An 11,076-nucleotide genomic window follows, 5' to 3' on the forward strand; every position below is an offset into this window, starting at 1 on the left:
AATGGAGTACTACGCAGTATGCAGAAGCAATTCATTTGTAAATTACCATTTACTAGGCATAAATATCAAAGACATAAAAGCTGTCACATGAACAGATGTAGGCACATCCATGTTCTTTGCAGCATTGTTTATCATGTTATGGAGATGGAAACAACCCAAGTCTCTACCAGTGGATGAAGGATAAAGAAACTGGTAAATTAATACAATAGAGTACTATGCAAAACCATAAAACAATAAAGAAATCATGAAACTCAGCATACCATGGATGCTTCTAGAGGACAATATGGTAAACAATATAAGTCAGTAACAAAAGGATTATGATATAAACCACCATTATAAAAATATAAGTAGTTGTTTATTCACAGAGTGGAGATGGAAGTAAAAATCAAGAAATAATTTAGGTAAAAGAAAAGACAATGTAAAGTTTTTATCAGCCATTGTAATGAATTAATTACATTAATAAATTACAATTAACATCAGAAAGTAAACTGTGTATGTACGAACAGATCGAAAATATGATTTGTAAACTTTTCACTCATATAAACTTCTAAAAAAAACTCAGATGAGGGAGAGAATAATTTAAAAGCAATATTTGAGAGTCCAGAATTAAGGTTGCATAGTAGAGTGTACCTGGGGCGGTGGGAAGGGTATGGGGGGATTGCATACCAAAGAAAGAATTTTTCTTCTACTTTTTCAAAGAGAAGAGCAAACTATGGGAGGGGAGGGCTGGGCAGGGAGAAAAGTGCAACAATGAATGAATGGAAATCCAAAATCTCTGTAAATGTTCATTAAAATTATTAAAATAAAATTAAAAAAAGTGTGAAATACCATGTGGATAAACTTTGTAAACAAACCAATTTAAAAAATGTAAAATAGAATGTGTAAGAATGAGTGCATGAAATACAATGGAAATTAAAGATTGTGTAAAACACAATGTATATGAATGAAATAAAATGTAAAGGGATTACTAGATGAAAATCAATAAAAATACTTTTTTTTAAAAAAAGAAAACCTCAGAAATTTAGGAAGAAAATTCCACTTAAGTATTTAAAAGAATACTTTTTGTTTCTAGTAGATAGGATTTTTTATTTTTTTGCACTTTGATATTTGTATTACTATATTATGGCTAGCCTGTGAGCAGTCTAGAATATAAATTTACCTTTCCAGAGTTCTTAAAAATCTAGTCATTGATGAGAAAATCATACCTCTAACTGATATGAGTTCCCATGGGAAAGTGATATCTCTAATTACAGAGCTGTGATGATCTAGTGGTTAAGAAGCTGTGCTGTTTCTGATTTGAGTTTGTGACAGCTTTGGTGTTGAATCTGACATTTCTGGATACATTGCTTCATGAATAAATGCTCTGATGGAAGGAAAAAAAAAAAAAGCAGCTGTGCTGTCATCCCAAAGGCAAGTGGTTCAAATTCACCAGCTGCTCATGGAAGAAGGATAGGTAATTTCCTCCTGTGTGATTTACAGGTTCTGAGAATCAGCTGGAGGGTCAGCTATGGGTTCCAACTTGACGGCACACAACAACTGATGACACTAGTCATATATCATATGAGCTTGGGATGAGAGAGCTCCAAGGTTCATGCACTGCACGACTCTCTAGGCATGGATTACTTCTCACCTAGGACTTTTTTCTTTTGCTATAAATTATGATCCTTGCATAGTCCACCTCACGGACTGTGCCAAAGGCTACATGAACTATAGTGCCTTTTGCCTTCTGCTCTTGTTTAGTAAGAGAAGAATTATGCATATATTCAGAAAGGAACTTAGCACGTGCCCCATCTGAACAATGAGATGTAAGTCTTAAATTATAATTGTACATGCCCAAAATTTTGGACCAGTCTTGTCTTGAGTTCCAGATTCTGCCAAAGAAGAGGCCCCTATAAACTCACTTTTGTCAGGTTTGTGTCCAGAATCTTGTCTTCTAACTAACCTCCATGCCCCTCCCCTTAAGTGGCTCATTGCCAAGACTTAGATCCTCAGCAAGGGCGTCATTTACATTATTTCTAAGAAGACTTTTGTTCGTCTTGATTCTGGATGTGCAAAAAAACTACATCTCTGAGACTCTGTGCCATGTCCCCAATGATGCACAGTGGTTTCCCAGCGCTCTGCCTCTTTGGGATCTTAGCCCTACTGCAGTGTCCATCAGCCCAGGGAGGTAAGTACAATGCTTGTGGAGATGAGTACAGATTCTCCATGGTATGGAGAAAATCCTTGATGAAGAATTAATTAAGCAAATGGTGGTAATTACAAATCATTTCTAGAGAGTACTGTGAACTTCATTCTTAATGAAATAAAGCATTTAAAAATATTAACAATAATTCAAATTCTTTCAAATATAGATTGTTACTATGACTACAATAATATTCAGATGTAAAAGTTCTTGTGATATTTTTTAACAAGAAATAGTCTTTAATTTTTCAATCAGTGTATTATATTTAAATGGGTGGTCCTAAATTATAAAGCACAGCTATTTTTAAAATGAGTTTAATTTTACCATCTACAATCTTAATTACTAATTAGAAAAAAGGATTTTTTTTACTACTAAAGAAAAAAATCATCTAAGATCATTAATGTAAAATCTATTAAACTGTAGACCATTATAGAAATGTGAAATGTTGAAATGTGGGTTTCGGGGGTGTGGGGTTGGCAAATCAATGAGTAATGAAAGCGTTTGAAAGAATTTGACAGGATTATTCAAGGACTGTGGAAATGACAGTAATTCTTGTTATTTAATTGGAAATATACTCTTAACAAAGTCCTATTTTTCTCTTTCAGTAGAGACATTGCTTCTTGTCTAAGAGAGTAATCTAATACAATGAAAATACTTATAAGTATATTCCCTTGACATTGTTACCATAGCATCAAAACAAGAGATTTTAGATAGCTCACAAGGATTATCCTGACCTAAAACAAATAGCCTAATGACCTTTTGTGAGCTAGCAGATGAGTATAAAAGCCTGCATGTCATTTTTCTTCATCACTTAGAGTGGGAACAGGAAAAACATGGTCATATTATTAATGCATCATCTTTATTTGGAAGATCACATTAAAAGGATATGAATTCTTGAAGAATTATTGTTAACTGCTGTCTAGTCAATCTTAACTAACAACAACCCATGAGTGCAGAGTAGAAATATTTCATGGGGTGTTTAAGGGTGTGATATTATAGAAGCAGGTCAGCAAAGCTATCTCCTGACGTGTCACTCGGGGGTTGAACTGCCAACCTTTCAGCTAGCTGTGCTTAATCATTCTCTCCATCTGTGCACTTACTTCAGCCATTGTTCCTTCTGAATTCTTACTACACTTTTAGATTCAGCAGCTGAGAGTTATCTCTTGTCCCACTAGGGATCCTTTTGTACATATTACAGCCCCAAAAGCCCAACAGAACGCAGGTTTTACCCTGCGGCACATGAAACTGTTGTTGTTGTTTGGTGCCGTCAAGTCGTAGACGACTCACAGCCGAAAGGCCTGAGCACTGTTCGTTTATAGAGTTTCCGGAGGCAAGCCATTTCGGAAGTGGATGCCACTCCTGCTTCCAGGCTTGCACATGAGATTACCATGAATCAAAATCAACTTTCTATCAAAGGGTGTCATTTCCCGAGTTTCATGGGGTTGAGTACCTGCTAAGATGTTTGCTCATTATTAATGTGGCTGATTTAGAAAACTCTCTGGCTGTTCAAGGTTCATGGCCATTTTCTCATTGAATTGCCAACTTTTTGTTGTTGTTTGTTTGTTGATGGGTTAAATTTTTTCTTTTTTAATTAAATTTCATTAATTTTAATGAACATTTACAGAGATTTTGGGTTTCTATTCATTCACTATTGCACTATTTTCTCTACCCTCCCCCCCCATTCGTTCCTCTTTTTTTCTCCCCTTGAAAGTTTGTTTTAATTGTCCCATTGCCACAGTGCTTGTCAAAGCCAGTTCTGATTAATCTCCTTTGTCAGTGTGTCCTTTGCCATTCCCTATCACTCCTCCCTGAGAGAGACATCACCCTGAATCATAAGGAAAAGGGGATGGCATATTCTCTTAGCTACTTCCTGCTGAAAAAGGACACTGTAGGTTTCAGGGTGAAGATCTTCTCTCACTACTCTAAAGGGCCCTTTGGCAATAGGAAACACATAGACTATTGTGGAGATTGATTTTGGAATTTAGATGCACCGTTATCAGTTGTGCTTAGCCGTACATGTTCATATCCTTGAAGATGCGTCATGAACCATTGCAGCCTAGAAGACACAAATTTAACTAACAAGTTAAAAGTACATGAGTAAAAAATTAAAAGCAATAATATTCCAAGAAGAGGTTCTAACAGTGACACAAATCAAGTTATAGAGGGAAGGTAGTTCTTAAAATAAAAGGCCTGCTGACTAGCACTTTGTCTATTATAGTATAAAGGTTAGGAACCACAAGATGTAGAGGCTCAACTATGTCATTTATTGCTCTTAAGTCGTGGACCAAATTCCATCTACCACTGGGCTATTTTATAGCTCTGAAGTCCGCATGCAAGGCAGAGGTGAAGTAAGGAACTGCTTATGAGGTTTTCCATCAATTCCAAAACCTAAGAAATAGTGAGAAGAGTTGGGACCTCAGAAGGTTTTTAGGACCAAATAGTAGGCTCTCGTGTTCATGAAAAAACCAACATACTTACCAGTGACATTAATGCTCACCCACAGCTCTTCTGGGAGGATCTAAATCATTGAAGAGGAATTGCCAGCTTTTAAAAAATTCATTTGTAAACTTAATTTTTGTTTCACCTCATGATTACAGAATCTGATTTTGTTTCAGAGTGACTCCTGTAACTTTATTAATGCCTTTGCACCAAAAACTCATGAACGGTGCAAAAATTTAAGAATGGTGCAACCATACTTTATGAATATACAATTTAATGAGCTAGTTTGGTTCATTGGGAAGGGTCCTTCACTTGGAATAGTTCATTAAGTGAAACCCTGGACCACTCTCTTCTGTTCTTCTCTCTCCCCACTCAAGATTGCAAAACGCCTCCAAGGATTGCTCATGGATCCTATAAAGATGTGAGCTCATTTCTCTCCTTTACCACTACGGTGCAGTATAAATGTGACACGGGCTACGTTCTGGTTGGAAGGAGTAAAATCTCCTGCACACGTTCCGTCTGGTCATCCTCAGCTCCTCAGTGTAAAGGTAATTGCAGCTTCACAGATACAGCCTTTGTTAAGAAGGTAGAACATTCGAGTGTGCTCTCAGCCAGAGGCAGACCTTAGGAAGTTGATGCTTACAATATACTTACCGGCTTATGTACTGAATTCATGCACATTATACAACATTTATCAAGTGTGAATGATCATAGTTTATCACCCTTAAATTAACCATTGATATCAGTACATATCTTTCCAGGATTAATTAAATGTTACAGTGGGAGTTTAAATTAATAAAATATGACAAAACTGCATACAAACCTTTGATGTCACGGAGACCAGGAAGCATACTAGCAATGTTCTAGGTGTCCTCTCCCAGTTATTCCTTGATTTTCCTTCCTAAAGGGGTAATGCTTCTGAATTCTTAAACCACAGGTTAGTTTGAGTTTTTTCTCCAATGGTGATTAATTTTATAAACATACTGCATGTGAATGATTGCATAAAACACAATGTGAATAAAGAATAGTGTGAAGCACAATGCATGTAAACCTTGTGAGCAAACCAAGGTAAAAGAAATATAAAAAATTTTAAGAAGTTCTAGAGAAGATACTATTAGAGGAAGTTGCTTGGACACTCTAATGGTAAGTTTAGCATAAACTAGAAATGAATGATAGATAGCTCATCTTTCTCAAAACACACTGGATGAGACGTACACTTTGTGGTCATCATCACAGCCACAGGCTTGTTTAGAACTAAAGAAAATCTTGTATTTGTGCCTGCCTTCTTTACGCAATGTTATGTTTTTGAAAGAATCTATCTTCTTGCAGGTATTTATAATTTACTCATTTTCATTGTGGTATGATATCCCACTGGATGAACATATCATGTGCTATATATCCATTCTGGTATCGGTAAAGTTTGAGGTTTTCGTGTTGTAGATGATTAAACAATGGTTGGACTTGTTTCTTGGTACTAATATGTATGTGTTTCTGTTGGGAATGATTGAGTTTCTGTTCCATCAGGTTAACACATATTCACCTTGAGTAGACAATGCAAAATTTTATTTAAAAGGGTTTGTAAAAATGTACACATCTACCAGTAATGTAGGAAAGTCTTAATTGTGTTGAACAAAAATTCCATATTTTTGTTTAGTTCAATTTATCAATCTTTCCCTTGATGAATGGAGCTTTTTTGCATGCTGCTTAAATATATTTTCCTACAACAAGGTCACAAAGATATTCTTTTATGTTACTTTCTAAAGCTAGCTTTATCCTTAACATTGATATATCCACTGTATCTGGAATTACTGATTATGGTGTAAAAGTAAATATCCTTTTTTTTTCTCTCCCATGGATGGCTAGTTACTTACTCTTGAGTAGTTAGGAAATAGATCATAGTTTCTTTCCATACCACTCTGTAGTGCTTCCTTGGTTACACATCAAGTCTTCAAGGACATGTGGTTCTAATTTTGGATCTAGAGATACAAATGCTTATTTGAGAATATCCATGAGGATCTAAGCAAAATTTTGAGCACGTGCTCAAGTTTGACTAGAAACTTTTGGGGATAAATTCTAATCATCCTTGAAGTATCTGATCTTCCCACTGGAGTCTAATACAGGCTAACACCTATTCATAGTGAAGTTGACCTCATAAGAATTTCTGGCTGACCACTGGCCCCTGGTGACATTAGGATATTGAGGTTAAACTTATATTTTCAATTTCACAAGGCTTTTTTATCATTCTGTTCACAGAAACTTAAAGAGAAAAATTTCCACTATTGTCTCTACTTAAAACAGGAGGATAGTAAGGAAGGGAGAATAAAAAGTACATACTTAAAAGCATGCAAAGTGCAACATTTTGAGTAACGATAGTTTTGAAAACTCAATACTTGTGCACAATCAATCATTTTATCTAAAACTTGTGTAGCATTAGGCAAATTTAGATTTAAATCTTCTGTAGCTCACTTTTTTTCACCTTAGACATGTAGGAAAAGTAATAACCATTAGCATTGGCACTTATATTGATGTGAGTGCATGAAAACATTACTTTTGTTATTCATTTTATTATCCTAAAACAAGTGGAAGCAAAGGACAACTCTCAGTATGAGACTAATTTATTATGAGTGTTTCTCATCATTTAATTATACATATTATCATGTAATCTTTTCCTGAAACGCAAGAATGATCAAAATTGTGCTTTCTTACAGCTCTATGTTTGAAACCAGAGATAGAAAATGGCAATCTCTCTGTGGATAAGAATCAGTATGTTCAGAGTGATAAAGTCATTATCCAGTGTGATCCTGGCTATAAAATAGTTGGCATTCAAAATATCACCTGCACAGAGAATAGAACCTGGTACCCAGAAGTGCCCATGTGTGAGTGGGTAAGTAATTCACATTTCAGGTGTCCTGTCCTACCTTAAAAAGAGCAGCCTCCCCTGTCCCAGACAATGTTAATGAGATCTGACTTTAGTCAAGACTTACTTCTGAGTTATTGAAATAATTTACTGCAAATAATTTACAGCACTTTCAGCTATGAAGCACTGTGGTGAACTGGCTGAGGCAAGGTCTAATTCCCTTGCTTTATAGCAAGAAGGGTCAAGTCGCTCTAATAGAAGGGCTGGATGAATTCAAGTGACCCAGCCATGACGACTATATTTTCTAAAACAAGTGCTGTGCATTTGTTCCACTTTGGAAGAGTCATCAGAACTCTCTTCCCAATTGTTTCCCAAGAGCCTTCTGGTTGTACTCTGTAGTGTGTCCTTTTCCTGCTTCCACAGCTATTAATTGATACCTGTGTCAATTACCTAGAGCTAATATAACAGGAAAATATCACAAGTGGTAGCTTTAAAGAACATAAATGCATTTGTCACACTTCTATTGCTTTGTGCCATTGAGTTGGAACCAATTCATAGCTGACCCTTCAGTAGGGTTTTTCAGAAGTAGTAAATCACACACTTCTGGAGGCTGAAAATTAGGGTCTTGGCTGTGTTGACTCCTTGTGTGAGCCTAGACTCTGGTGTCTGCCAGTCATCTTCAGTGTTCCTTTGGCTTGTGGACACTCTTCACATGACATCTGTCTTCCCCTTAAAAATACGTACTTGTGTCCATTCTTCTCTATTGAAAAGACACTAGTAACCAAGTAAACAAAAGCACCAAATTAATCACCATCTGTCAGTCAATTCCTGGTCTTGCACATCATATAGGACATCCCTCATCAGTATTAGATTTAGCACTCACTCTACTTGTTGTTATTATGATGTTATTAACAAAAGAAAATTTTTATTTTCTAACTGGGTCACATTTACAAGTACAGAAGTGAGGACTTGCACATTTCTTTTCAGAAGACACAGTCCCTTCCATAACACAGACCTAAGAAGAACACCAAGACACCAAGTATCTTTTGGATTTCACCCATCATCTCCAGAAAGGTCTTAATACTCCGATTTCCTGCTATTGGTGAAGAACTCCAAAAGAATCTCTCAGTGCTACAGTTGAAGAGAAGCCTCTCAAAAACTGTTGTTTTGTCTGTCTCTTGTAGGAAGTCCCTGAAGGATGTGAGCAGGTGGTAGCAGGCAGAAACCTCATGCAGTATCTTCCAAGCCCTGAGGATGTGAAAACAGCCTTGGAGATGTATAAGCTGTCACTGGAGATTGAACAACTGGAAAAAGAGCGGGGCTTGAAAAGGAGCATCGATTAGAACATATACATCCACTTCACCTTTCCACCACACTCCCTAGAAAAGTAGAGAAGTAGATTTATTTCCTTTATGACAACTCCACAGCTCCTTAAGTAATTGTCTCTCACTGGGGGAGTGGGGGGACGGGGCGGGGGCAGGGAATTCTATGTTGGGAGAATCAGTGAATGTTCTTAGTGTTGATTGATTTCTACCTTGACAGCTCAGCTTAAGCTTCTTTCTTGGATTTGTTGAGCTATCAGAAATAAACGATCTGTCAAAAATAAAATTATCACTGTATAGTGAAAACGTAAGAGTCCTATACAAATCATGTATTATTGTTTCTTCAAAAATACACACTTGTGCTTATATTGTTAGGTTTGTCTGAAGTGTCTGTTATTTTTATACTTCCTCCTCATTCTTTAGTTCTCAGGTCAGCCATCACCTCTTTTTCTTCTCTCCCTCTTTGGTCATCAGTGTCTCTCTGGAATAATTTATCACCTTCTACTTTCTATTTAAGGGAGCTCTGGTGGACTAGTGGTAAGAAGCTGTACTATAATTCCAAAGACACGTAGTTTGAATCCACCAGCTGCTCCAAGGGAGAAGGACAGACAAATTTATCCCAGGTGATTAACTGGCTCTGAAGACCCACAGGAGGGTCAGCTATGGGTTAGTTCCAACTTGACAGCAAACAATAACAACAACTTTATATCAAAAGTGGATCTGGTTTTTATCTTTTTTAGCCATTAATAAAACATAGTTAAAGTCTTTGAAAGTTGAAACAAGTAATAATCTCTTGGACATAGTCATCTTCCAATTTACTCTGATAATGTTTTCTTGGTTATCTAGTGCTGCTGCTGTTGTTGTTAAATGTTGTCGAGTTTTAGGCAACTCATAGTGACCCTAGGAACGAAAGTCCTTGACACTTGGGTGACTTTCATCCTTTCTCCAGGTTCATAGGGTTGCCGGAGGCAAGCTATTTATGGAAGTGGATGCCACTTCTGCTTACAAGGGTATTTTAAGCAGGGAGCACCACCAAAACACTGTCCACCATGGGTAACCATTATCACTTTTAACATGTCAGTATCACAGTTTTCAGCTTCACAGTGACCACAAATTACCTCTGTATGGCAGGTGGATAGACCAGGGCTATATCAGCTAATAGAATATTTCACCAAAAACAATTAAAGACAGGCTTTGGGGCGCAGATTACAGTCACCCACCTGAGGCTTGGGAGCATAGGCCAACTGGTCTCTCTCTGTGTTGTTAAGTGCTGTCAAGTCGTAGGCGACTCATAGTGACCCTATGATTGAAACTCCTCGACACTTGTGTGACTTTCATCCTTTCTCCAGGTTCATATGGTTTCCAGAGGCAAGTTATTTATGGAAGTGGATGCCACTCCTGCTTCCAAGCTTGTTTTAACTGGGGAGTGACACCAAACACTGTCCACCATGGACAGTGCCACAGATCTGTAGACTAAGTATTTCTTGGAGACCTCCATGTGTCTTGGCATCAATCTTCCCTTGGCTCTAAGAGGGTCCCAGTTAGGCACTCTAAGAGACATCTTGCCTATGGATCCCCCCCCAAATGGTAGTAGGTCCCTCCTACCAATGCTCCATTGCTAAATCCCTTTTATATCACAAAAGAAATTGACTCAAGACACAACCTAATTTCACAAATTGTTTCGTGCCTCATTAATACCACAGAAATGTGGATTTCCAACACATAGAATACTTATATCAAATCACACAAATACGTTAATTACATAATCCTGAGAATCATGACTTAGTCAAGTTTGCATTGATTTTGAGGGGACAAAATAGAATGTTTTCTTTAATATTTACATTAAAATGGCTTTAGTCAATCTCTTAGCTCAGATTCCACAGAAGCAGACCTGGAAAGGAAGATTCATGAGCAAACAATTTATTATGTCAGTGCTACTAAGAGAAATGGGAAAGGGAGTACGGTAAGTAGGACAGGGAAGAGAAAGAGCCCGACATTATTCAGGTAAAGTCCTATAGAATAATTGATAGTTTCTGTCCAATTGGCCCTTAGCTCCCAACAACAAAACAACTATCAGCCCTACTTGCAATATCCTCAAATTGGAAACTACTAAAATACTCAAGAGCATAGGGAAAACACTCTCTCAATACAGGAAAGCAAACCCACTACTCATTAATAGATTTCAATTCATGGTGACCTTCACTGGGTAACTGAGGCTGCAAATCCTTACAGAAGGAGAGTGCCCAGCTTTCTCCTGTAGGATGGCTACTGGATTC

General features: G+C 37.2%; 1 protein-coding gene across 1 annotated transcript in view; it reads left to right on the forward strand.

The window, feature by feature from the left end:
- C4BPA (complement component 4 binding protein, alpha) overlaps positions 1-8,821 on the forward strand; it is an 81,434-nt gene extending 72,613 nt beyond the window's left edge. Inside the window, exons 12-15 of the mRNA XM_006888001.1 lie at positions 2,073-2,167; positions 4,999-5,169; positions 7,330-7,505; positions 8,663-8,821. Of these exons, the coding sequence (XP_006888063.1) occupies positions 2,073-2,167; positions 4,999-5,169; positions 7,330-7,505; positions 8,663-8,821 (601 nt within the window). The remainder of the gene's footprint in view (positions 1-2,072; positions 2,168-4,998; positions 5,170-7,329; positions 7,506-8,662) is intronic.
- Positions 8,822-11,076: the final 2,255 nt, after the last annotated feature.

This window comes from Elephantulus edwardii, unplaced genomic scaffold, assembly GCF_000299155.1.
Source record: "Elephantulus edwardii isolate Elephantulus edwardi_28Jun2011 unplaced genomic scaffold, EleEdw1.0 scaffold00063, whole genome shotgun sequence".
In the NCBI taxonomy this organism is placed as follows: Eukaryota; Metazoa; Chordata; class Mammalia; order Macroscelidea; family Macroscelididae; genus Elephantulus; species Elephantulus edwardii.